General features: G+C 57.5%; 1 protein-coding gene across 19 annotated transcripts in view; it reads right to left on the bottom strand.

Moving 5' to 3' along the window:
• Positions 1 to 3,675: 3,675 nt before the first annotated feature.
• DAB2IP (DAB2 interacting protein) overlaps positions 3,676 to 27,131 on the bottom strand; it is a 194,198-nt gene continuing 170,742 nt past the window's right edge. For 10 of the 19 annotated variants that reach the window (XM_082402224.1, XM_082402219.1, XM_082402226.1 and 7 more), the window contains 11 exons: positions 25,550 to 25,694; positions 25,316 to 25,460; positions 22,393 to 22,629; positions 20,707 to 20,908; positions 18,614 to 18,792; positions 15,673 to 16,561; positions 14,890 to 15,042; positions 12,477 to 12,673; positions 7,499 to 7,586; positions 6,582 to 6,652; positions 3,676 to 4,108 (listed from right to left, as the gene is read on the bottom strand). In XM_082402224.1, coding sequence (XP_082258350.1) covers positions 3,790 to 4,108; positions 6,582 to 6,652; positions 7,499 to 7,586; positions 12,477 to 12,673; positions 14,890 to 15,042; positions 15,673 to 16,561; positions 18,614 to 18,792; positions 20,707 to 20,908; positions 22,393 to 22,629; positions 25,316 to 25,460; positions 25,550 to 25,694 — 2,625 coding nt within the window. In that variant the 3' untranslated portion in view covers positions 3,676 to 3,789. Of the gene's footprint in view, positions 6,653 to 7,498; positions 7,587 to 12,476; positions 12,674 to 14,889; positions 15,043 to 15,672; positions 16,562 to 18,613; positions 18,793 to 20,706; positions 20,909 to 22,392; positions 22,630 to 25,315; positions 25,461 to 25,549; positions 25,695 to 27,131 lie in introns of all 19 variants that reach the window. The other 9 variants (XM_082402225.1, XM_082402221.1, XM_082402214.1 and 6 more) reach the window with 7 other exon arrangements.

Below are 27,131 nucleotides of genomic sequence, written 5' to 3'. Positions count from 1 at the left end.
TTGGGTCTTTTGCCCATTTTTCGATTGGGTTGTTCGTTTTTTTGTATTGAGTTGTATGGGCTGTTTGTATATTTTGGAAATTAAGCCCTTGCCAGTTGCATCATTTGCAAATATTTTCTCCCAGTCCACAGGCCGTCTTTTCATTTTGTTTATGGTTTCCTTTGCTGTACAAAAGCTTGTAAGTTTGACTAGGTCCTGTTTATTTATTTTTGCTTTTATTTATTTCTATTGCTTGGGAGACTAAGAAAACATTTGTATGATTTCTGTCAGAGAATGTTTTGCCTATGTGCTCTAAGAATTTTATGGTGTCACGTCTTATTTTTTATTTATTTATTTGTTTGTTTATTTATTTATTTATGGCTGCATTGGGTCTTTGTTGCTGTGCTTGGGCTTTCTCTAGTTGTGGCGAGCAGGGGCTACTCTTTGTTGCGGTGTGCGGGCTTCTTGTTGCAGTGGCTTCTCTTGTTTTGGAGCACAGGCTGTAGGCGTGTGGGCTTCAGTAGTTGTGGCGCACGGGCTTAGTAGCTCCGCGGCATGTGGAATCTTCCCAGACAAGGGCTCGAACCCATGTCCCCTGTATTGGCAGGTGGATTCTTAACCACTGAGCCACCAGGGAAGCCCCAGATGTCATGTCTTATATTTAAGTCTTTAAGCCATTTTGAGTTTATTTTTGCGTATGGTGTGAGGGTGTGTTCTAACTTCTTTGATTTACATGTGGCTGTTCAACCTTCCCAACACCACTTGCTGAAAAGACTGTCTTTTCTCCATTGTATATTCTTGACTCCTTTGTTGATGATTAATTGACTGTAGGTATGTGGGTTTATTTCTGGGCTCTCTATTCTGTTCCATTGATCCCTATGTCTGTTTTTGTGCCAGTACCATGCTGTTTTGATTACTGTAGCTTTGTAGTATTGTCTGAAGTCTGGTTCTCACTCCCATTCTCTATTTCTGGAAGAATACCTCAGCTTTGTATTCCATCACTCCTATTGGTTATTTTATTTTTGTCAGCAGCCCTTTTGTGATCTGTTTTTTTTTCATAGCATCCTATTGTTGTTTTATTTCCCTGAGGATATTCTAGTTTGGGGAGGGGGTTGTTTTTTAATGTTCTTCTCTTGCCTACATTGTCTCTATTTCCTGTTTCCTTTCTTGGGCTGGTTGTTTGGCCTTTCCCTTGAAATTTTTTTTTCTTTTTGAGCTGTTATATTTGCAAATAGGGGGCTTTGTTAGCATTAGTGAAGCAAAGGCCCGGGGAAATTCATATCTATTTTATTCATTGGACACTTTCTTGGCTGTCTGTGCTCTTTGCATGTGCATGTGTGCATAGGCCCAGGACGCACTGATCAGTGGGTCTCGTTATATAGGATGTTGGAACAGTGATGCAGTCTTTGCTTTGGGAAGTATCTGGAGGTCTTTTCTCCAAAGCCAGTTTTTTCCAAAGAAGAATGTTCCCAGTCAGGTGGGGGACAGATGCCTGGCCCTGGGCATTCTGGGAGCCATGAGGGTGCTTGTGGGCCAGGCACTCTTGAGAGCAGAAGCTCACTTCACCCCTCCCCACTGCTTTCAGACCTGCACCTGGCAGAGCCCTCGGCTCTGCCTGGTGTCCCCTCATCTGGAGCCTACCTGGCTCGATTCCTGCAGGGAGTAAATGTCCAGTTCCTTACCAAGAGGTGAGGTGGTAAAGAGGAGTTTCCTGGCTGTGCAGAACAGGGAGAGGAGGCTGTGGTCTGGTTCCCCCGTTTCCAACCTGGTACCCTTGCTCGGCCTCCCATCATGCTGGGACCGCATAGGGCTGATCAGCTCACTTCCGGTTCATCTCGCCCTCTGCTAATTTAGTCAATGCTCTTTCATCAACCTCCATCTGCCAAAGCTTTTCGAATTCTCTTACATACTGATATCTCCTCCCACATTAATTCTGCCCTTATGAGTGATCATCTTTTCAGTCCTGTCAGTACGGTGGTGCTTGAAAAGGAAACGAGATAAATGCATGTCATCAGTATACCTTGTTTAATTGGAAGATTATTTCTTTTAAAAACCTAATCCTACTGATGTAATATTTATTTTTTAAACTTTCTGATAGAAGAAAAACTAAGTAAACGTCTTTTAGTGAGCTCTAGTTTTATTGCTTCAAGGTACAGAATGTGGCCCAAACTGTTTCTTTGGCCAACTTTTTCAGGTTTTCATTTCTCGATATATGCAGTCAGCTTTGGGTGATGTTCTAAGTATACGCGAAAGAAGGTGTGTTCTCTCTAGGGTAAGAGCTTGATGTATCCCTGCTTATTAAACCTTATTAATTATTAAAATCCTCTGGGTTCTTATTGCCTCCTTGATCTGTCATAAGCTAATAATGGTGAGGTGTTAGTCTCAGATGCAATTGTATTTTTGTCATTTTTTTCTTTTGCATTTCCAGCAGTTTTTGCTTTCTATTTGATGCTCCTTAATCCACATATGGAAGTTCATGGCTTCTGTACCTTTGTTATAAATGCCTGTCAACATGAAATTATTCTTCTGTTCCATTCATTGCTATTTCCTTGAATTCTGTTTACAGGGCATCACCTCAGCAGAGGGACCAGAGGGACCAGTTTGGGAACCAGGGTCAGTGGTACAGAAGCACTGAGATGGCCCACGGGTTTGGCAATGAGGCAGTGGAGGTGTGAAAGGCAAGCCAGGCTACAGAGGGCTGGGGAAAGGGCGGGAGGCCAGAGGCGGAGATGGCAAGTCCCTGCAGGCAGTAAGTACACTTTAAGAAAGGTTGTCTGAAGGGAGTAAAACCCAGCCTGGAGCAGGTGAAGAGCAGGTGGAGACCTGGTGTTTTAAATGCTGTTAAGGAGTGGGAGGGGCCGAAGAGTTCAGAGTGATGAAAGCAAGGGGCGGCCAGGGGCTGCCTCGGGAAGGAATGGGGGCCCCTCCTCTCCTGTGGCTGCTTTGGGGAAGGAAGCAAGGTGAGAGCTGGGGCGCCTCGCTGGCGGTGAGCCAGGGTGGGGTCAGAGGGTCACTGCCACCGTCTTCCCCCAGTGGGCTAGGAGGCTGGCTCTCGGAGCAGGGAGAGCATCTGGCTGGGAGATCCGAGAAGAGGTACGGGTTTGGCTGAACCACGGTGGAGAATAGGGCAGGGAGGCCTTGCTGAGGGGAGATGGGAACCCACAAGGGCACTGTCTGAAATGGGGGTGTTTTTTTTTTTTCCTGCAGTGCTCACCTGTCCCCTGTGCAGGGTGCAACTGAAGGGGCTCAGGCGCTGGCTTGTTCCCAACAAAGGCCCTGGGTTCAGCCTTGCAGGTGGGTCTGGGCCATGTGTTGGGGCTTCTCAGGTATCAGAGGCTTGGGTTTAAGTCTAGCTCAGCCATGATCTGCTGGTGGCCCTGGACCACCTCCTTCTCTCCTGGAGTAGGATTTCAGGGGCTGGGGAAGCAGAGTCTGGCAGGAGCTGGTGTCTGCTGTAGGGAAATGCAGGGGCCAAGCTCTGGGAGCCTAGAAAGTCCACGCTTGTCAGAGCGAGGGCGAGGGAGAGACCCCAGCACAGAAGAGGACAGCGCAATCCCAGATCATGCGGGGTCTCCCCTGACCACAACTGCCACCAGGGTGAACCGAGTGCTGGTAAAGAACAGTATCAGGCCACGATGCAAGAGTCACCCCTGGAAAAGCTCCTGAGACACAGCTGAATGGAGAGGCGAGTCAGGCTTAAAATAGCTAAATAAATCTTTAATATTTCTAATTGCAAATGTACAGAAATTGCACAGCCACACAGTCTTAGAACACCAACAACTTTCTCTGTACATTATTACATAGTTAGAGTCACAGCTGGAGGGAGGCGCTCCAGCCAAGACGCCAACATTTGCATTTTTTCCTTTTCACATACTTACAAAAGGGGGGGGCAGGGAGGTGGAATGGGGGCTGGGGGCGGCTTGGGGGAGTGTGTAGAAAAGAGGGGCCGTTTCCCTGGACGGTCTGCCTTCCACAGACGGCCGGGGCGGGAGGGGGAGAGGTGTACCCCGGGGCAGATGCTCTGCAGGGTGGGGGGGGGTGCCTGGAGCTCTGGCCCTGGTTCCCCACCCCACTTCTGGGTGGTCGGAAAGAGTCTTCACTTATAGGAAGTTTGGCAGTTTCCTTCACCCTAAACATAAAAGTTAAGCAGGCCTCCCTGTGTTGGCAGGAGAGGGGAGAGGAGAGCCTTCTCCAGCAGGGCTGGGCCTGGGTCTCCCCGAGCAGGGACTGCCTTCCCTCCTCCTCTCTCAGGGACGCGGGTTCAGTGTGACCCAGGCAGGTCGCACGTCCCCACCACCCAGAGAGCACGCTGCACAGCCGACAAATAAAATGCCACGAGCAGGGAAAAACCCCATCACCCAAATCCCCAACCTCTGCTTCCTGCCCAGCACTGTTCTCTAGATTAAAAATAAAATAAAAACCGTCGGAGAGCAGCGGTCCCGGGCAGCCCTCGGCAGCACCAGGACTAAAGGACTATGTACAACCATTAGGTGAAATAGTTACATTACAGTCAAACACCAAGAACATTTACAAAAGTCGTCAGACTTGCAATTCAGATAAAAATCTGGGAAGAGTCTGTACACTTTTACAGTTTTTGCACTAAGTAAATAAGGCTCTCGGCCTGACAGCTCCCAACCCAGGCCAAGGGCCGCCAGCACCGGCCACCGCTGGCCTCCTGAGCCCGGCTGTCCAGGCCCTGGGAACCTCCCCCCTGTATTGCTAAGAGGCGCTCAGTCCGAGGTCGCTCAACGAGGCATCGGCGGGGGAGGCGGGTGCGGGAGGGAACCAGAGGAGGATGTCACCGGGGCCAGGCCCTGCCTGTGTGGCCAGAGGAGTGGGGCAAGGCCTCCGCCCCCATGGCCTGCCTTCCTGAGGTCTGTGACCCTTGGGGGTCCTGCCCTCTCCCCACAAGCGGGTCTCTGGGCTAACTGAACTGGTTTCACCCCAGGACGGGGTGCAGTGTGGTCCGAGCCCCCCGCCGTGCTCCCCCCTTCCTGGGGGGCTCTGGGGCAACCTGGGCCCTGGTGGAGCGTGTCTCCAGCCCCAGCGGCAGGAAGGGGTCTCCCCAGCTTCCCACGGCTGAGGCAGACGGGGCGGCTCCTGGCTGCGGGGTGAAGGCCCCAGCTCCTGCCTGAGATTCCCCAGGGCCAGGGGTGGGAACAGGGAGGGACGAGAGAGACCCACGCTCCTGCCCACCTATGTCCCGCAGGGGGCGCGGGGAGGGCCGATAAGCTACAGAACAGCCTAGAGCTGAGGGAAACCGGCCCCAGCCGCGGGTGAGCACCTCCCTGTCTGCAGCGCCTGGGTCCTCGGCTGGGCCCGGGAGGGGTGAGGCAGAGGCCGGCCGCACACACGGGGCGGGTGCAGGCTGCTGCTGTCTTGGAGAGGGAGCAAGTCTAACATCCTCCAGGGCCGCTATTTCCCATGCAGTGCGCACGCTCAATTTAAAAGGCCCCTGTGTTCCAGCAAGCGAGCAAGCGGGCTTTTGTTTCTAATGCATACTGTGAAAGGAAAAAAAATCACAGTTATCCACCTTCTCAGGGCCTGCGGGCACTAGACTTTTTTTTAACCATCCGTCAGGAAAGCTCAGCCTGTCTCTCAGGGGGAGCACCTCCTGGCCACTCCCTGCAGGGCCACCGTGCCCGGGTACACTAGCTCCGGGAGAGGGGCAGGCACCACAGTGCCGCCTGGGCCAGCTCTGCCCAGGTCTTTGTCTTCGGGGAGCCCCAGAGCATCGGCCTGGGCCCACGTGGCAAGTGAGGGAGGTCCTGGATCTTCCCACGGGCGCAAGGGCCCAGAAGAGAGCTGTGATCCTCGCTGGGTCTACCTGACAGAACAAGTTAGGGAGGGAAGGACGGAGGGCGGGAGCGGGAAGGCGGAGGGTCTGGGGACAGGTATGGGGGCGGGTGACTCCTTGGTTCCTCACGGCCGGGAAGGGTCCCCGCGCATGCAGGGGCAGGTGCTCAGGGTGGAGGTAGGCAGGGGTCCCGGCGCTCCGGCAGCTCCGTCCTCCCCACCCCCTCCTCCCTGCCTGCTGACCGCCCTGTCGGCTCCTGGAACTGAGGGGCAGGTCCCACAGGGCAGGGCCTGGCTGCCTGCCAGTCCTGGGGAGGGGAAGCCACGAGTAGGCCCCTGGCTCTCCGACCCTCCAGCTCTCCGGGCAGCTCCCTCCCTGGGGAGGGGTCGGGGGTACATGCACTCAGCCAGGTCAAGGAGGAAAGGTGACGCACACCACATTCAACACCCGACAGAAACATTGCGCAGCCCCCTGTGCCTGCTCCCCGGCCTGCAGTCTCTCTGGCCTGCACCGAACGCGCTTCTCGGGGAGCGGGCCGCTGTGCCCCGGCGCGCTGCGTCAGTCTCTCGCGGCTCCCTCTGCGGCCGCCTCCGGGACCGCGGCTGGAGGGAGGAGCCGAGCCTCGGCCTCTTGCCCCTGCGCTGGGGCCGCTCCTCCCCAGGCTGAGACCCTGCCCTGGGCCACCATGGTCCTCCCTCCTCGGGCAGGTTAACAACTGCTGCTGTTTCTGAACTCGCCGTTCTCAGTAATCTGCAATTTGGTGGGGTTGGTGGGGGAGATGCCGTTACGGGCTTGCATGCTGTACCTCTCTTTCAGCTGTGTCAGGGCGCTCATGAGGCGGGCGTTGGCAGCATCCAGTGAGGCGATGCGCTTCTCCTGTGGGCAAAGAGGGCATCAGCTGGGGTCGCGGAATGGCCTCCTGAGCCAAAGGGGGTCCGTGCCGGAAAGGGATCTCCCTGGAGCTGTGTCCGCCTACAAGAAGCGCTGGGAGGGGTAAGGCAGGGGGCCTGGAGGATACCACGTGTGAAGGATGGGAAAGGCACCGAGGCGGCAGTGGTCCTGCTGGGGAGGAGGCGGCCTCGCCATCATGGACCAAGACCTCCTTGCGCCTGCCTTCCTCATGTCTCTACCTCATCACCTGCTTCTCACCCAAAGGGAGCAGCCCCAGCAGTGTCAGGCACCAGCTCGTTCATGTGTGTGTGCACTGGTGTGTACAACACACAGGTCACAGCTACCAGTCAGCCTGTGGGGTTTCCAGACTGAGCAAGGCCTGGGCCTGGAGAGGAAAAGGGCGCAGACCTGGGTGAAGGAGATTGGAGGCCAGTCTCTAAACTGTCTCCCCTCTCAATGCAGTTGGGAAGCCACAGCTCTGAACAAGAGCTCCCTTGCTCCCTCTCTCCCCAGCCTGCTGTCACCCCCAGCCTTTCCCTTTCCCCTCCCAATAGTTTCCACTCTTTGGTCAGAACCCCTGGTGAAAGGCAACACCCCCCAAGCTGCCCCTGCAGGGGAGGAGTTGCCCCGCCCTTTTCATAGCCTGTCCTAGTGAGTTTGTGGTCCACCGAGACCCTCAAGTCTGACTTCTTGGAGCAGAGATCCTGATCTCCTATCCTCCTTAGCTTCTGCAGTGGGGTATGACTGAGGATGTGAAGAAACCAAAGTCACCCCCTCCTTATCCCAGGTCCTTTAACACCTGTGGCTGACCAAAAGGCCAGAGCCCCACACCTGGGCATCAATGATCTTCTGTTTGGAGTCTACAGCTGCTTGCATCTCCGCGTGGTCCTTCTTCAGCTCCTCCTCCACTGACATCAACCTGTTACCAGAGACAAGGACAGTCAGGCTGGCATTTGAGGGTGCAAGTGAGGAGGTGAGTGCGGGGCCTGGTGGGAACAAACCATCACACCTGCACAGAGGGGGCATACTAGGAGAGCCACTCCTTGGGCCATAGACTCACCTCCCACCCTTGCCTGGGACAGAGGCCCCCCAGCTGGCCCCCAGCAACTGACACAGGCTGAGCCTGCTCCCTCCTTACGCGTCACCCGCCCCAGATTCTGTTCCCAAATCCCCAGAAGTCCCTGGGGCTGCCCCTTTCCTGATGTTCTTCCAGGAGCCACAGGGGTGGGGTGGGAGTGGGTGTTAGATCCTCACCACACCCCAGAGCCAGGCAGGTGGTGTAACATCATAAGACCTGTGGTTTGAGTGGGAAACAAAGGCCCTGCAAGGCTCTAGAGCTTTCTCCACCCACCCTGTGTTCACTGAGGCTGTGCCGGGCACTCAAGGTGGCAAGATGAAGTCACAAGGCAGAAGGGACACAGGCAGGGAGAAGGTAACTACGCTCTGCAGTGGGCAGCTTGGGGGCCATGGGGACGGAGAACAGGAAGTGGCTGGCTGTCCTGGGGGTGGGGGTCGGGGTGGACACACTGAGCTGGACAGCTGAAGGACAAGCAAGTCTGCCGCCCGGGGAATGAGCAGGGAAGACGTGAGGAACACGATCCACAGAAGCTCAGAACTAGGGCCGGCGGGGGCCTGTCACCAGCTGCTTCTTCCGAGACCCTTTCAGGTCTCATCCTGCTTGTCTCTCACGTACCTGTCAGTCACCGTTGATCACACCCATCTTCCTGCTCTCTTCCTTCAGCTTTCAGACCCCATACTCTCTAGGTTTGCATCCTAGCTCCCAGGCCACTGCTCTGCAGATGCCTTGTCCTGTCTGCCCCTAGGCTGTCAGGGCTCCACAGGGCTCTGCCTCAGCCGGCCATTCTTCCCGCTCTACACTCTTCTCAGAGGAGTTCACCTACTGCTTTATTTCCGTCTCTACCCGCACAACTTCTCCAGAGCAGCAGAGCATCTAACCCCCAGGCGAGCACTTAGTCCATTTCACAGCAGATGCACCGGGAGGTCAACGGTGCTGGGGCAGGTACCACGGAGGGCTGTCGTGAAAAGCCAATGGGATCAGGGGTTGAGGAGGAAGGGGTGTGGGATCATGCCGAGGGGGGGTTCCTTGTCATAGGAAGGTACGTCACTGAGCAAAGCCTGTAAGAAGGGGGAGTGGGAGGAATGGAGGAAGGAGGAGGGGGGGGAGAGACTTCCGCTCCCAGCGATGGTGGAATAACAAACAGGCACTGGATTTAACCTCCTGCCGTAAGAAAAAAACAAACTAGAAAACTGGACAAAATATATGAAAAAAAGGTTTCCAGACCCTGAAAAGCAGGCAGTGCAGTACAGTACGGTGACCCCTAAGAGAAGGGAACACACGAAGCGAGCCCCACCCACTGCTGGCAGTGTCCCGGCAAGCAAAGGACGGAAGTGATCACATGGAGTCAAGGAGACCCTGGGAGGATGGAAGGGTGGGGGAGCAAAGCTTTTGGGGGGCAGTACCAGAGAGGAGAAAATGCAGAGAGGACTCTACCTATCCCCTGAGGGGTCCCCTTGGGGCTTTGGCTGAGGACTGGTCTGCATGCTTGTGAGAAAACAGCCAGGCTGGGGCAAGAGCCATTGGAAAGGAGTACACAAAACCACCCCAAGAATAGTTTATGATCCTTCTAGGCAGTGTGGAAAAGCATACTAACACAGGAGGCATCAAGTAGAATCCTTAGAAGGAAAGTCCCCAACAGTGAAGCCAGATTAGGCCTAGGCTAAAGACTGTCCAGGACCCACCCCAACGAAGCTTAAAAGTGAGCCTCATTACAGATGAACCGGGTTGCAGAGCAGAAGTTGAGACACAGATGTAGAGAACAAACGTGTGGACACCAAGGGGGGAAAACTGTGGTGGGGTGGGGATGGTGGTGTGCTGAATTGGGCGATTGGGATTGTCATGTATACAGTGATGTGTATTAAATTGATGACTGATTAAAAAAAAAAAAAGTGAGCCTCAAAAGAATCAAACTGATTCTTCTAATGTCACTGTGTCCCAGAACAAAGCCCCCAAATATTGAAAGGAACACAACACATCCAACAGCTACGTAAAAATCACGATGTCTGGCATCCAACCCCAAATCACCAAGCACACAGAGAAGTAGGAAAACATAACCAACCCATGACCAGGAAGAAAAGCAATAAAAACAGACTCAGAAAATGTCAGATGATAGAATTAGTAGACAAGGACATTAATACAACTGTTATAAATATATTCTACATGTTCAGGAAAATAGAGGAACACATGAGCATGATGAGAAAAGAAATGGATGGGATTTAAACAAAACTGAAAACTTAGAGGCAAAAATACGACACCTGAAATGAAAAAATACTGGATAGGATTAACAGCAGATTAGACGCTTAAGAAGAAACGATTAGTGAACTTGAAGACACTGCAACAATCTAAAATAAAACACAGAAAAAAGATGAAAAAAGGAAAACAACAGAGCATCAGTAAGATGTGGGACAACATAAAGCAGCCTAATGTATATGCAATTAAAGTCCCAGAAAACAGACTAAGGAGGCAGAACTCCACACCCACAGATCCAAGAGCTCAACAAACCCATGAAGAAAACATGTCAAGGCACTTCATAATCAAATTGCTGGCAATGGATGATTAAGAAAAAAAACTGCAAATCAGCCAGAAGAAAAAGATACTATCAGAGTCCCTATTATTATAGCCTGGGTAAGGGAAAAATTGGGTCCACTGCTAGTTTTGGTAAAGAGCCACACCACGCACATGCTTCTGCTAGAACAGCAGAGTTACATAGTTGCGATAGACACCATATGGCCTGCAAAGTCTAAACATTTATTATCTGCCCCTTTACAGAAAGTTTCTAACCCCTGCCCTAAAGTGACAACAAGATACAGCTAATATGCCAATAAAGGAGATAAAGTGGAATCATAAAAAATACTCAATCTAAAAGAGGGCAGGAAAAGGAACAAAACAGATGGTACAAATAGAAAACAAGTAGCAAGAAAATAAGTTTAAATGTAATTATATTGACAATTACATTAAATGTAAATAGTCTAAACATTCCAATTAAAAGGCAGAAAACTGTCAGATTAGATAAAAAGCAAGAACAATAAGGTGTCTGTAACAGAAACTCACTTTATAATGAGGGACATAATTGGGTTAAAAGTATAAATAGGATGAAAAAGGATATACCAGGCTAATACCAATCAAAAGAAAGTTAGGGCAGCTGTCCTAATATCAAACAAAGTAGATTTCAGAGCAAGGAATATTACAAGGGATAAAGAAGGTGTTTTTATAATGATAAAGAGATCAGTTCATCAACAGCACATAACTAGCCTAAATGTGTATGTGTCTAAGACTAGAGTTTCAGTGAACATAAAGTAAAAAACAATAGAAATGAAAGGAGAAACAGACAAATCCGTAATTATCATTAGAAACTTCATTATCCTTTTCTCAATAATTGATAAAAAACAAGTACAGAGAAAAACCAGTAAGGATATAGAAGACTTGAACAACACTATCAACCAAATTGACTTAATTGACTTGAACAGTAGGGAGGAAATACCAGGCTTGGCTGGTAGAAATAAGTGTGTTACTGAATTCAGGAGAGCATGCACCTCTCAGAGAATAGATAAGATGAGAAGGTGGTTAAATGAAAAGTGTTTCCTTTCTTGGAACCACACACATGAGGTGAGCCAAGAGCAGAGCTGGAAGTTCAGTCAACAGTGGGTTTCTAGTCACCCTGGTTATAGGCCCTCTGCTCACGCTAACCATTTTATAAAGAAGAAACCCACAGGTAAATCAAGCAAGCCATAATTAGAAGCAGAGAAACAGGTGGTCTGAATAGGAGGAATTAAGGAAGGATCTTTACCGTGGACAAAGCATGAGGCCAGGTGGGGGGACATCCTGACTACTGCACACCTGCTGAATCTATCCTGATGACAGGCTCTTGTACCATGTGAACAAACAAGCTGTAAGTGCACACAGTCTCCTCTTGCACTTGGTATTACTGTCATAAGGAAGTAAAGTCCACGACTGGGACCCTGTGGGCTGGTCTGAATGCTACACCTTGACTATATTCCCTGCTTGCAGACATGCAGGAGGGTGTATCCACTTTACCCGTGGGCAGAGTGGAAGAGAGAAGGGAATCAACACAGAAATAAAGATAAGCCACCACTAAGGAAGAGAGTCAGCATTAAAGTCAATGGTCCACCTGGAAGTCTTCCCGCATAACCCACAGGCACCTTAAAACTCAACATACCGAAAACTGGCATCATCTCTCTCCCTCCCCATCCCAACTGCTCTTCTTCCAAAGGTCCCCATCTCAGTAATTGGCACCATGACACACCTGGATGCTCTTGGTAAAAATCCAGGGGTCATTCTGGCTACTTCTTCCCTCCCACCTCCCACCCTCACCCACTGCATGTAACTGACATTCATTCCTTTTCCTGCCCCGGAGTGGGTCCTCATTGTCTTTCCTGGCGCCTGCATCAGCTTCCAAACTCCCCTGCGAGTGCGCACCAAGAAAACATGACTCCCTACGGGGAGCCCAGGCCCCTCTGCGGCTGCCTCGGCCAACCTCACGTTCCACCATCAACACACACTGCACCATGTGGGCCCCCCACACTCCGGGCTACCTCCCGCCTCCAGGCCTGTGCCACACTGTCCCCACCGCCGCGGACACTCTTCTCTCTCCACACTCGGCTCATCCTGCGGCTGAGCAGCCCCGCCCTAGGATCCGGGGCCTCCTGGAGGGCAGTGGACAGGTCCGCTCCTCTGTGCGCGTGGGGCCAGAACTGGGCCGGCCGCCCTCACCTGCTGATGATGCCCTTCATCTGGATGTCCTTGTCCTCCTGCTGCCGTCGCAGCCGCTCCTCGCCCTCCTCCAGCCGCGCCTGATACTCCAGCACCAGCTTCTGGGTTGTCTCCTCCTGGCACTTGAACAGGGTCTCGTACTCCTCCAGTTTCTTGGTGGAGATTCGCAACTTGTCCTGCAGCACCGCCAGGTCCTGCTAGGAGGGCAGCGTGCCACGGGCACAGCACCCAGGACAGAGAGCACGGCCTCATGAGCCCGGGCAGGGGCACAGGATGGGAAGCAGCCCACTCGGAACGCCTCAGGGCCCATCACCATCTCAGTCCTCTTCCCACAGTGGGGAGACACCCAGGGAGAGGCGGCCGGGGAGACGCCCAGGGAGAGGCGGCCAGTGAGACTCCACGCCTGGCCCCCATCCGGGGCTCTCCCACCCGCCAGCCCAACCTACAGCTAGGAGGCAGATGAAGACTCAAACCAGATCTCAGAAGTAAGGGTCTTGAGCTTTGCATAATAAACAAAAGTTATAAACCTCTTGGGTACATTAAGGAGATGACAGTGCTCTGAGAGATGGGGGCTCTACAGGAGGGGAAACTGAGGCGCAGAAGGCAAATGACCCAATCACATGGGGAGTACAGTGACTGACTGATGGGGTGAGATCCTAGCCTCCCAGCCTCGATTTGACCCTGAAGCTGTGGCAAGTCGCACAGGAAGTCGGGGGAAGAGATTAAAGGCAAAGTGGTCTAGGGCTTTCTGGATCTGACTCAGCCCAGCACTCTCGGCCTTTAGGGAGGAGAAGGGATGTGTAAAGCGGCAAGAGAAGCAGTGAGCTGGGAGGCTGTGCGAGCTGAATAGAGAGCGAGGCAGGGTCAGCACCCGAATCAAGCGGCCGGAGAGGTTGGGCGCCGGGTGCTGTGAGGATACAGGGAATGGGGAAGGCAGGAAGGGCCTCTCCTTGAGTCTCGGGCATCGGGAGCCAATTCACTCATCAGCACAGGACTGCCCAAAGGCCAGGAGGCAGCAAATCTAACTCCTGAAGCAAAGCTGGCCCCGGAGGAGAGCCCAGCTCCGGGAGAAACAGCCCCATCCCAGGTCTTCTGCACGGCTGGTCAGAGCGGGGTCCGGAGGGCCCTCCCTGACAGAGGCAGGACCAGGTATCCAAGGAGCTCGAGGGAACTCCAGGATTTGCCTGCGAGGGTTAATGGCAAAGAAAGAGACAAACAGCAGCTCACTGGGCCAAGGCACGAGGAAAGAGAACACTCCAGCTGCAGCCTGACCCTTGATATCATTCAGGCACTCCTTGTAATTCACCGATGGGAAGGTAGTCTCAGAAAAGCGCAGAGCCTGGCCCCAGACTCACGCAAGGAGCCCGGGGTGAAGCTGGCCCTCCTTGCTCCCCAGCCAAACTCTGGCTCTTGGAGCACTGTGCCCCATGTCCCCTGGTCCCGTTCACGTAATAATGGTGAAAGCAGGTGGATGCAGTGGACCAAGGGGATGGTGGAGGCGGCGGAATGCAGCATGGACGTGGACCTGACCCCAGGCCAGTGGGAGGGAGAGCGGACACCCTGCCCTCCGTGCCGTCGCCTGAGAGGCTGCTACGGGCTTTCCTGGGGCCAAGAGGGGCGAGGGCACCCACGGGGAGTGGGGGAAGTGGCTGCTGTTCTGGGGGGCCTTGCACTGGTCCTGTGTCAACCTGGGCTTTGGCCTCCAGGAGGAGATGAGAATCGGCCATGGATCCAGGGCAGCTGCCACAATAACTAAAAGAATTTTGGAGAACTGAAGCACCCCACTGCTCACCCAAATACTAGACGTTATGTTGGGGGTGGGATTTGGATGTTTTAGGACCAATATTTTTCCCCTGGAAAGAAGAAAACATCTCGGTAGCAATCTGACATCACCCCTCCCTGGCTCTCTCTCCCAGACCCTGGTGGAGGCGGGGACTGGGAGAAAGCCAGGCCGCGGGCAGGCACAATCCCAGAGTGGAGGGGCCTGGCCGGGGTGCCTCTCCCTGCCGTCTCCAGTACCCGTGTCTCTGCCTCTTCATGCGTGAGGCTCCCCCCAAGGGTCTCCATGCACCTCTTTGGCACCCCTGACCCCCAGGTCCTGGATTCTCCTCAAGTCCCAGATGCTCAGAAGCTCGGCTGCCCAGTCACTTAGGGAAGGTGCCTCCTGGGGTCTGGATTCAATACAATTCCTGGGTGGGTCTCACATGCAGCCCATGTAGGAAACCTCAGGTTTAAGGTAAATCCTCCAAATTCCACTGACTGCTGTCCTCACGTGGGACCAGGGGTTGAGAGGGGACTGGTCATGTGCGGGAACAAGCAGCGCTGTGAATTCAGGGCTCGAGGGGAGGAAATTCTGCCAGCCACCTCGGGGAGGCAGCCCGCCCTGCCCCGAACTGCCAGGGTCCAGCTTTACCTTTTCTGCTTGGCTGAGCTCCTCCTTACTCCTTAGCCTATCCCTGTGGGGGGGGTCTGGGCCCAGGCCCTCGTCTTCTAACAACTGCGCGTTCATGGTCAAGAGCCAGGCGGCCGTGCGGTCCAGGGCATTGGGGCTCACGGGTGAAGGGCCCTGCGATGAAACACAGCTGTGAGGGGCTGGAGGGAGGGGTGGGGCGTGGCCTTGGGTGAGCCCCAGGGACGAGGGGCTCAGAGGGGATCTTTAGCTGACCGGGCACATCTGATGCAGCCCCCCGCCCAGGCAATTCCAGGTAGCCTGAAGCAGAGTCAAGAGCCCAGGTGGCCTCCTGAGCGTGGCTCTCTGCCGCCCAAGTGAGAGCGAGTGGACCTGGCCCGGCAGGTCAGTGTCCGGCCCACAGTACATCTGTTACCCTACTGTGTGTACAGCTCTGGAGGCCAGCTCAGAGCAGGAGGGGGCCTGGGGGCCACGTCAACTCCTACCCTGGGTCGGGCTTTAACAGGCTTGGAACTGGAGATGGACGGACCCCTCCCTCTTTCTCCTTGACCCCAGCTGTCTCTGAGGGAACTGGCAGAGGGACCCCCGGGCCGCAGTGTCCCTGGTTCACAGGACACAGGCAGGGCCAGTGGGGCCGGGGGGTGGGGGGCAGGCTGGCGGGATGGGGTCGAGTGGGGCATCGTTCAGCATGGGATGGCAGCGGGGTGCGGGTGGCGATGACACGACCAGGAGCAGCACAACACGGGGTCAGGCCGCCCCCCGGCGCCGGAGTCCGGCAGCACTGACCTGCTTGTGCACCGCGCGAGGCTTCAGCTCGGGGCTGTCGCCCTTGGAGGAGGAGGACTGTTGCCGCAGCCGGGCTCCGGGGCCAGCCCAGTCGGGCGAGGCGGACGCCAGGGTTCCGCTCGAGGGCCGCGGGTACTGCAGGGTGCTCAGCAGGGTGGGTGGCGTCCGGCCGCGGGGCGCGGGAGGGGGCGGCGGGGGCGGGGGCGGCGGCTGGTCGATCCTCCGCTGGGGGCCAGCGCTGTTCTGCCGCGGCCCCGGGGGCTGCCCGCCCTTCTCAGTCAGCGACACCTGACGCCGTGCCAGCTCCCCGGGGCGCCGCCCCAGCTCCTCGGCGGCGCTGCTGAAACTTCCCAGCTTGGCGGCAGCCGCCAGCTCCTCGCTGTTGCTGTGGGAGCTCAAGGAGCTGTGGCCCTCGGAGCCCGAGTCACCAAGGCCACGGGGAGACAGCGGCAGGCTGGCCGCCATCTGGTACACAGGGTTCTGGAAGGAGAGCGGCGCCAACAGCTGGGGCCGGCCTGGCGCGCCCTCCGAGGTGCCCGCTGTGGTCGGCGTCTGGCCTGCCCGCCGCACCGTGGCCAGCCCTGCCAGGCTCACTGGGGCCACCCGGGCCGGCCACCCGGCCACCAGCTGAGTTGCAGGCGCCTGCCCGTCGACGGCAAGGGCGTCGGGGCCCGCCGGGGAGCCCGCCTCCCCGTCCAGCGCGCGGGTGTCCTGGAGGTCCACCATGGACAGGCTCTTGCCACCGTTGGCCATCTGAAGATCAGGCTCGTTGGCTTCCGAGTAACTCGAGCTGCGGGCAGGTGAGGGCTGGACCCCGGAGGACCTTGTGACAAAAAACAAGTCCTTGTTTTCGGGGGTTGGAGACGGTAACCGGGTGAAATCTATCAGACTGCAGGGAGACAAGCACACACAGGGAAAGAAGGGGGAAGAGAAGAACTGTGAATGCGGCCAAGGCGGGTCCCAACCGAGAGCCCCCGCCAACCTGCCGCCCACCCGGCGGCCTGAGCCAGGGTTGGGGGAAGGAGAGGGGGAGAAGAGGGAAGGCAGGGGAGGGGAGGAGGTGCGGGGGCAGCGAGAGTGGGAGAGTCCCGGGGCCCAGTGGCCCAGCTGCAAAACCAAACCACAGCCCGGGCAGCTGACCCTGGCAGAAGCCACCACGAGGGCGAGGGGCTGACGGCTGCTCCTGCACGGCACCTCTGCACTAGGGACCTGCGCTCCCAGTGTCAGGCCAGGCTTCCTGGCAGGCCCTTTCCCTGCTCAGCTGCATCTTGGGACAGTAGCTTCTGGGGCCTGAAGTGTTCTGGAAAATCCCCCTGACTAAATCCAAACCCACGACGCAGTGGCTCTCTGCTATCCAAGGGTCCTGCACCGAGAACTAGGGCTTCAAAGCCACGGGGGCTTCCTCTGCCTCTTCCCTCTTGTGCCTAGTCACCCTGATAACTAGGTGGGGGCCTGTGCTGAGAGAAGCCTCCACCTGCAGCCTCCTGCTGCCACCCCGGTCTGACTGGCAGGCGGGGGCTGGCGCTTCCGGCAGAAACAAGGAATCAGAGGCGGCTCCTCCAGGCGTGACTCAGGCGGGGAGGGCCTGCACCTGCGGTGGCAGGCCATACCCTCACCCCCAGCCCGGACTCCCAGACTCTCCCTGGCCCCTCCCTGGAAGCCAACTCCTTGGAAGGAGGCACAAAGCCAGGTGGGCTTTGGAGGGAAGAATGCGGGGGGTGAACAGGGCTCTGAGTGGGCTAGAGGCAGCAAGAACTTGGGGGTTCAACATGGCCTTAGAAAGGAGTTGGCTAAGCCTGGGATGGTGAGGAAGTGCCAAGTCCCAGGTGATGGGACTTAGGCAGGGCAGGCAGCGGCCACTCAGGGCCACAGCACTTGTGGGCCGAGAAGAAGTAGACGAGGGCAGCACGTGGAGCCGGGAGAAACCCAGACCAGTCATGGGCCTGGGCTGTCCTTCCACACGCCCATGTCAGGTCTCCTGAGAACCCATGTGCCCGGACACCTCTCGAGCCACCTCTCGGCTAAGGTGTGTTCCCCACCTGAATCTCTGCTTTGCCTCACTCGGAAGATTGTATGAACGGCCCCTCAAGACTTAGAGGGACCCGAGAAGGGGCATCAAGGTCTCTGCATCTCCCGCCTCCCCCTGGGCCTCCAGTCCCTCACACCACATCCCCAGGTCCTTGGTCTCAACGCCCTCGCCTGCTAAAAGCCTGCTGCTGCCACCACTTCAGGACCAGAGAGCTCCCAACTCTGCTGCTCCAGCCTCACCCTCACTAGCTGGTCCAAGACGGCCCTGGTAGAGGAGGGGAGCGTACAAATGCGGCATAAAGAGCTCACTGTAAATGCCAAGGTCCTCATTTTGATGTCATCACTCAGAGAACACTCTGCCTCCCCCTCCACTGTGTTTTATTTGCTGGGCGCTCGTCCCAGGGCTGGGGGCTCAGAGCAAGAGCTGGGCCTCAGCACCTCTCTAGTTTCCCAGGCTCCCAGTCTCTAAGCCTCACAGAGTCACCTGAGCTCCTCCTGAAAACACACACCCTAGAGCGTCACTTCTGGAGATTCTGATTCAGGTCCAGGAAATACCAGGAAACACATACAACCCAGTGATGTGGAAGTGTTTGGGACCAGTAACTGTTCTTCAACAAAAGATGGGTTGTCTTTCTCCAGGCCTTTGTCTGTGCTACTCCCTCTGCCTAGAATGCCTTGTCCACCAATGGAGGTATTACTTTTCCAAACTACAGCACTACCTCCTCCAAGAAGCCTTTCCTGATTTTTCCCAAACAGAACTTCACTACTTAGGGCCTGAAAAACACACTGAGTCTCATTCAGCTTGTTTTATAAACACCAGCGTAGGTACCTTCCACCCCAAAAGAGACTGCAGGTGGCTGCGCCTTGTCTGAACAGGCACCCCGCAACACCCAGCACGTCTGGCAGCTCTTACCCGGAGGCGTCGTTCTCGATCACCATCTTCTGCAGCCCCGCTGAGATGCCGCCGCCGCCAGAGCCAGGCGTAGAGGCCAAGTCGTTGGTCCCTGCGAGCTGCCCACTGCCTGGGGCACTCAGTGCTGTGTGCACGTCCCTCAGGATTCGAGGCAGGGGCCCCAGTTTGGATACGATGCTCTGCAAAGACACAGCAAGAGGCAGGTGTGACCCACTGGGGCCGCCTGCGGAGGCCAAGTGCGCTGTAGCCACTGTGTTCAAAACCTCTAAGGAGCCAGTCAGAAATGCAGGCCCGCCCTCCCGTGCAGGTCAGATCCAGCAGGTCTGGGAGCGGGGAGGGAGCCCAGAAATCACAAATGACATTTTTACCAGCTCCCCACATATTTCTGGGACAGGGTGCGAGACCCACAGGGAGAAACGCTAACCTAGTCCAAGCCTTTCACCCCAGTCTGTCCTACCTCGGTTCCCCCATAGAGAGGACAGGCCACACGGAATCCCGGACCTTCCCCACCTATACCTCCCCATCTGAGAGGCTTCGGGGATGGCTCCCTCCCACGTCATCTACTCCACAGGGTGGGCTGGGGCCTGACCCACTCCGACACCTGAGCCCCAGGGGCAATGGCCCAGGCACCAAGCAGGCACCACCACACGCCTGTCAGGCAGAGAGTGGCGCCTGGGCTTGCTAAACCTCGCTATCCTGGTTTAGACCGATGGTGCTAAGGGTTCCGGCCTGGGGATAGGGGACTCTGCCTTCCCCTGGCTTATGCCCCAGCTTCCATCTAGGGTTTTGTGCAAAAAGAAAGTGTGAAAACTCGTGTAGTCAACAGAGAAGAGACGTGAGTGGCAAACAGCTCGACTTTAAATCCTGCTGCAACCTCTGCAGCTCCCGTCTGGTTGCGCGGACATGGAAGACGGTGGCAGGGCACAGGCGCTCAGTAAATGGTGGCCGTAGACTGAATGGTGTTGGCAGCAGTGGAGGGAGACAGGGCCTTGGCCCTCACTTCCATTTCTCCCTCCTGGGTCTCTCGGAGCCAAAGGGCAGTGGACATAAAGGAGCAGAAAGGACTGCAGCAGCATCTGTTTGTAGTGAAAAGCTGGGCCTAATCTGAGCGTCCAGTAAACTAAACGGTGCAGTCACGTGACGGGACAGTCTGTGCCATTAGAAAGGTCACAGTGGCGGTGTGGCATGTACTGTCGTGAAAAGATGCCCATGAAGGAGGAGTGAGAAACGCATGTGGCACTGCACGCAAAGTTCTCACTTTAACAAAAAGGGAAAGGACTTTGCCTGTGTGTGTACTTAACATATGCACAGATGTATCTAGAAGGCTGCACACCAGAGCGCCCTGAGCGGTCACCCCTAGGGACGGGACAGGAGTAGGAAGGCCTTCCAGTCCTGGTTCAGCAGTAGTTACTTTTGTTAAGATGGTCTCTCAGAGCCCTGGAAAGCAGATGTTCTGGAAGTGGATCCTGGCAGGCCCAGGCCTTGCTGCCAAGAACCTGCTCACTGTGCGAGCTGGGGCTGCTGGGGACAGTGGAACCCAGGCCACAGTGGCTGCAGCAATGTCAGAGATGTCTAGGGAATAACCATTTCAACTGATGGCCAAGGGCAATTCTGGAAAGGTTTGCAACTTCCTGCCTGACACGTGGAGGTGTGGCATCTTCAGTCTTCTTTTTCATATCGGTGGCCTTAAAACCCAGAGCAAGGACATTTTCAGAGAAGCAGCTAAACCTGATCACACTTCTCGGGGGTAGGGAGCACAGCCTCAGCAGCGGACTCCATCCACTCAGTGCCAAGTGTGCGGAGGCACAGCCGAAGCCCCAGTACACAGAGCGGGCTCCCCTGGGCAGGGGCTGCCGCGTGAACGTGGCACCCCCCACCGAGGAAATGGGCCCCGAGATCCCCAGCGCGTGCTGACAGGGCCTGACAGGGCCTGGGCTGGACCCTCGGGCTCCGGCGCGCGGCAGGGCCGCTGATCCGCACCGCACAGGCGAACCCTCTGAGTCCCTGGCTACTCTGGGAGCTGCAGCAGCCTGAAGCAGCTCTGGTGGCCTTCGGCCCGCCCTCCGCCCCATCGCAGCCCGGTGCACAGGCACCTGCTCCAGCTGGCTGACGGCCTCCCAGAGCAGCGAGTGCAGGCTGGAGAGCTCGCGGCCCAGGTCGATGTAGCCCTCGAAGCCGGCCGTGTTGGAGATGGTCTCAGGGTTGGAGATCTCCAGCAGGAAGCGCTGCATGTTGGTCCACTCGTGCTCCAGGAACTGGTTCATGAACGACATGTACTCCTCCTTGCTGCCAAACCTGGAGCCGAGCAGATGGGGTGAGTGCCCTGGGCCCCGCCCAGGAGCCCCCCTTCTCCACTTACTCCCCAGCCAGCCAATCCACTCTGGCTCAGGGCCCTCATGGCTAAGGCTAGAGACCCTTTCTGGGCCTTTTCTCACAGGATCTGGAAGGTTCTGTGGCCCTCACTCCCCATTCACTGCCGGTCACAATCTCCTTCCTCTTTTCCCCCAAATGGCAATGGCCTGGCGCGCAGACGACTCTCAATCCGTGCCCGGCCAGGTCTCTCTGCTGAGCTTTCAGACACATTCCGCCACGGGCACCTCCCTTCGTCCTAAGCTTGGCCAGGTCTGCAGTCATCTCCGGCACCCCGAACCTGCACCCTCCTCCGGGGCTCCCTGCCCAAGGGGAGACGCCACCACCCAGCAGAGAGCTGCGCGAGGAGCCCGGCCGTGGTCAGCTCCCCCCGCGCCTCCCCCACCACCGGCCAGGCTGCTGACCTTACCTTCTAATCACCCCGTGACCTCGCAGCAGTGCCTCCGGCATCGCCACCTCCCGGGCCCAATACTCCCACCGCTTTGCCTTTACCGGAAGCGTAACTTTCTCTCCTCCCAGTCTCTCGCCAGCCAGTCCAGCTTCCTCCACCCCGGCCCCACTGCTGCCAGCCTGAACTGTGCAGGACCCTCACCCTCTCCCTTGCTCCAAGGCCCTGCCTGGCCTTCAAAAGTCCCTGCTTTCCTCTTGGGTCTCATCTCCCACCTCCCCCGGCCTGGCACTTGATGATTCAGGGACTGCACAGTGCCTGGTCCCTCCCGGGCCTGCCCCTCTGCTCCTGCCGCCCTTCGTCCTGACACACAGCTGGGGGAGAACATCTCCTAGGAAGCCTCCCTCTCTCCTCTCCCAACAAGCGCAGGGCCCTCCTGCGAGGCCGTGTGCCCACGTCCACCCGCTCTCTCCCCTGCTGTAGGGTTGGCTCCGGGAGGGCGGGCGGGGCCCAGAGGAGGCCCAGAGGGGGGCTCCATGCACACCTCCTGAGAGCGCCTCGATGACCCAGCCCTTCCATTTCCACCCACTCCCTCTAAGGTACAGCGAGAACACTGAAGTGCTTCACTAGCAATGACGTCCTTGGCAGCCTTACATGAGGACAATCTGAAACAAGCCGGGTGCCCAGCCACAGGGGTCGGCTTCAGGAGACACAGGCCCTTGTCCCTCAAAGGCATGTTAGTCACTCATTTCAAAACCAAGCATATGAATGGTAAGTACATGGGAGAATCCTTATGATAAAACGTTCATTCAAAGAAGCAGAAGGAAAAAATACCTTGTCTTCTCACCTTGGAAAATTACGGAGACATACCACAGCGGCATGTACCTTCACTAGGGGAGCTGGGGTGCGGGGAGAGGGTGAGGGGAAGGACCAAGGACGGCAGGGACCGGCCTGTCGCACGGCCCAGCTCTGGGGCAGACCCTGCGCCACGGACCCTGCCGTCGGGGGACACGGCACTCACTTGGCGAAGTTGGCCAGGTTCTGGGTGACCTTGGCGATGAGGGTGAGCGTGCGGGCGGTGCGGTCATCGGGGTACTCCTGCAGCAGGTTGAAGAGTGAGGGCGACATGATGGCCGGGCAGAGGAAGCGCAGGAACAGGGAGGCGCTGATGAGCCGCTCGCTGATGTCCGGCCGGCCGCGGCTGCTGCACTCCTGCCGCCACGAGGCGAACACCTCCTTCAGCTCCCGCGGGAAGACACTGTGCCGGGACACATGAGGCGGGGCTGGCCGTCAGGCAGAGCAGGGACCCGGTTCTGGGTCCGATGGAGCCGAGTTCCAGCCCTGCTCCACCATGAGGGCTGTGTGAGCCGGCACAGGGAAAGCACAGGGATAGCACAGGGCAGGCACACCCAGGCCGCAGTCAGGTGGATCTCTCCCCGAGGGGCTGAGTGGGATGGGACACAGGCACGGGGGAGCCGGCGGTGAGGGCCAGCTCCCAGAGGGCTTCACCCCCCTCCCCACGTGGCAGGCATCAGGGTGTAGGGGAGAGTGAGGAAAACACAGTAGGAACAGACCACCACTCCTTGGTTCCCATCCCTGCCTTTTGAGACTTACTTCCTTCACTCAAATAACGTTATAGAATTAGAGGTTTTCAGCAGAGCTCGGGGTGATCAAGAAGATGGGTAGATCCTAACCACAGGGTGAGGACATAGCTCCCCACTTTCTCAGGGGGAGGGAAATGGAGGCAGTGGCCTCCCCAGGCAGACCCGGTGAGTGGAGGCAGCGTTCCCGGCACCCGGCTGGGGGCTATCTCCTCTGGGCGTCCCCACCCTGCCACAGTGAGGCCCCACCAGGCCAAGCTTTAAGTGGCCTTCCTATCTTTTCACCCTAGAAGATGTGCGCTCCCTGAAGCCAGAGGACACCTGGCTCTGTCACTAGCTCGGGGTGCTCTGACCCAGGGCTTGGCCCTCCCTGGGCTTCGGTGTCCTCACTCTCCCCCCACTAAGAACAAGGCCTGCCCTGCCGAGCTCACAGAGGCATCTTAAGGCTGAGACCCCCCCAAGACTTTTAAGAGGCTTTGATCAGCTTGAAAAGCTTCTGCCCAACAAGCCCAGCACCCAGCCCAGCAGACTCTGGCAGTGAATGTGGCTGAACCAACAAGGACATGGCTAGAGAGGAAGTGAGGGCAGGTGACCTTTAGTCCTGGCCCCTGAAGTACCTGGCACAGGACTGGGCAGGGGGCAAGCGTTGAGTGATAACATCTATCAACAGCCTTGTTCAGAACTGAGAGGTGCCCCTGGGCCTCCACAAACGCCAGAAAGAGGAAACAGAAAATCATTGTCCATGGATATGTTTCCCTGTGTCCCACACCCGGTCCGCCCTGGGAACAGGGGGGCAGAGGGTGAAAGCACAGCCTAGCCCAAGGGTGGGAAGTGTGTTCCAGAGCTCAGGCTCTCTGGCTGCCCCTCTTCCCCTGGTGCCAGGGTTCATTTTCAGCTCAGCCCAAGAGGCCAGGTTGGCCCCAGGTGAGCACCCTGTGTAGCCCTGGGCCAGAGGGACCTGGGCCGGAGGCGCCCACCCCACCGGCTCTGGCCATTCCCTCTGCCCCGATCCAAGGCTGTCGTTCACCTAGCAGGCCCGCCTCTGCCTGTCCTTTGGGAGCAGCAAAACATTCCCGGGCCCTCCTGTAGGCCCAGGCCCGAGCTGGTGAATCTGCCCACCCCCAGGGTGCTCACGGTGTGTGCAGGAAACGGACTTGGACGCAGGCACAATCAGGCACTCTGATGGGAGCGGGGCTGTGAGCGAGGGTGCCCAGGAGAGGGGAGAGCTGACCATATGCGGTGACCTGAAGGAGGGCTGCGGAGGGGAGCCAGATACAGGCCAGGCCGGGAAAGAACACGATCAAAGAAAGGAGGAAGGTATGGCTGGGGGTGGGGGGTGGGAATGGGGTCAGGAGAGCGACCTGGATGGGGACGGGATGCAGGTCCTGAGCTGCAGCAGCGACCGAGGAGGAAACTTTGGCAGCTCCTCCAGTGTGAGAATAAACCCACTGCTCGGGGCTGGCGGCGCGGTCCCCTGGACAGTCACGAGGCTGTACTCGGCACCAGGTCAGCCGCCACCAGACATACGCGCCTGGGACGCTAGCCTTGGGGCTAGGCCGGCACTCCTCAGTGGCCCCGGGACTGATTCTGGCCCTGACCGCGGTCCTGTATGAGCGGCCGGCTCAGCGCACCTCTGCTCCTTTCTGGGGCTGCCAGGAGCCCGCAGACCTCTGTCCCAGTTAAAGCCCAATCCGCCTCCTTTGTCCTCTACAGCCCCAGCAGGAGGCCCACCCGGTGTCCAGGCGCCCACACAGGCCCCTGCTGGGCCTGATCCCAAGCCTGGGAAGTGAGCACCAGCTCCTACAGACAGGTGAGGAGTCCCAGGTGAAGCCATCCACCCACCCCAGGTGGGTGCCCGAGCAGGGCCTTGTCAGTCTGGCTCCCTGGGCAGCCCCGGCACCTACAACAGCACCAGCTGGTGCCCACTGTTAAGCATGTGCGATGGACTGCCAGGTCCAAGTCCTCACCACTGCGCAAACCACGTCCTGCATATATACTCTGGAACACTGCTTACGTCTGAGAGCCCAGAAAGGACTAGGACGGGGGCCTGGCAGCCCAGCAAGACTCAGCAGGGTCAGGCAGAGGGTGGCTTCCAATCCCAGAGCCCCACTCTGAAGCCGTGTGAGGTGTGGGCGTGTACCCTCTCCTCTCCTTATTAAACCTCAGCTCTCCCGTTCGTGAGTCGGGGATGATGGAGGAGAGCCCCTCACAGAGCTGTCCGGAGGGGACAAAGCCCAGCACTCTGTAGGCACCCGCACAGAAGGACACAGAAGGACAGGGGAGACGCAGGGGTGGGGGGCCCTGGGCAACTGAGGCCGAGAAGGGTGCGGAGGCAGCACTGACCAGTAGGAGTTGATGATCTTGCAGAAGGCCAGCTCGCAGCACATCTTGAGGTTGCCCTGGTGCTCGGGGAGGTCAGAGGCCGAGCACTTGCTCGGGTCCACTTCACAGTTCTCATCCGACTCATACAGCGCTTTGATGAACTCCCCTGTGGCCAGAGGGCAGGAGGGGGCAGTGAGGACCTGGCGAGCCTGCCCCGCCTCTGCCCTCTGCCCCCTGCCGGCCCGCACCCCCTACCTAGTGCGTCCTGCAGGTACTTCTGGCCCACCAGCTTGAGGTACTCCTCGATGGCCTTGGTGGCCAGTGTGTTCTCTCGGAAGATGAGGTGCTCGTTGTCTCCACAGCGGTCCACCTCCGACATCATCAGGTCTGTCAGGAAGTCCTGTGGAGCCAGGTGGAGAGGAGAGTGGACCTGAGCAGACTTGGCAGGTAGGACCCTAGGGTTCCAGACCTGCTCCCTGGCCAGGAGCCCCTGCTCCTCGAGGCTGCTCCATTGCCAAGCTACTGGTACCCACCGGCGGGAGCTGCCTGGGAGTGAGGGCAGGGCAGCCTGGTGAGGGGAGACGTCTAGCCATGGCGACATCAGAGCTGGGTACCGGATCAGGGACGCAAGAGCATGCTGCATGGAGCCATGGGCCCCCGTATCACAGCCGGACCCGCGGGACTCAAATCCCTGCTCAGCCCTGCCCAGGTCTGGCGGGGTGACGGGAGCAGAACTCCCCCTCCCAGTGCCATCAGTGTCGAAGGGGACAGATGGGCTGCCCTCTTCCCCCTCGTACAAGCAGCTGCCACTGTCCCCCCGTGACTCTGATGGGGTCTCCCACACCAGACACGGGCTCGTTCTGTGCGGCCTCACAGGCAAGGATGAGAGAGAGGCAGTCCAGCTGCCCTGGAAGGCAGTGAGCCAGTGCTCAGGTGGAGAGAGCACCGACCTCGGCTTGGGCGGGAAGGCGGCCCACGAGCCTCTCAGTCCCAGGCGCAGCTTCACGGGCAGACCCCAGGAGGGAGCCTGAGCCCACGCCTTCCCTCCTGACTGCAGGGAGGCTGCACGATGAACCTGCTGCGTCATCCAGGTGGAAACTCCTCCCTGGAGCCTGCGCCTCCTCACGCCCACAGCCAGCCTTGTGACTTGGGGGACGGGCGGGGGGGGGGGGGACAGGCAGGAGGCAGGAAGTCGGAGACCCGGAGGAGGGTGACAGTCGGGCCAGGGGCCGCCCTGCCCAGAGGCTGCAGTGGCCAGTGTGGGCCAGGGCTTCTGGAGCTCTGCAAATTCCTCACTCCGATGGGCACAGCTCTGGGGCCCTCTGAGATCACAAGTGGCCCTTGAAATACAGAACTGAACTCCGGGCCCCGGAGACCTGGCTGGCTGGCCAACGGAGAGACAGGAGGGGCTGGGGGGAAGTGGCAGTTGGCCTCTGCGGGGACCACACAGCCTGAGGACCCCTTCCTGACCACAGGTGACCTCTGGGGCCCCCTCTCTGAACACTCTCTGACAGCAGAGGTAAGTACTGCGTGTACTGCTCTGCTCATGCCCACAGGGCTTCCTGAACTCCTGGGGCAAGTGCGAGGCCCAGGCGGGGAAGAGGAGGGGCTCTCCTTAGAGCCAGGACCCAACAAGGGGGAAGAGGCACAGAACAGGAAAGCGACCTGTCCAAGGCCACACAGCTACCTGGGCCACATCTGGCCCGAGTCTCTTGTTTCCAGGCCCTGTTCCTCCCCTTGCACTGAGGCGAGAGGGGGATGGCAGGGAGCAGAACGTGCCAGATGCCCCCTCACAGCCCTCCCCCGGGACTGCAGGGCCCTCGTCACGTGCCCTGGA

The sequence above is a fragment of the Balaenoptera borealis genome (genome assembly GCF_965194805.1).
Source record: "Balaenoptera borealis genome assembly, chromosome: 8".
In the NCBI taxonomy this organism is placed as follows: domain Eukaryota; kingdom Metazoa; phylum Chordata; class Mammalia; order Artiodactyla; family Balaenopteridae; genus Balaenoptera; species Balaenoptera borealis.
The sequence above is the reverse complement of the archived record's forward strand: the minus strand, read 5'-3'. Positions and strand labels throughout refer to the sequence as shown.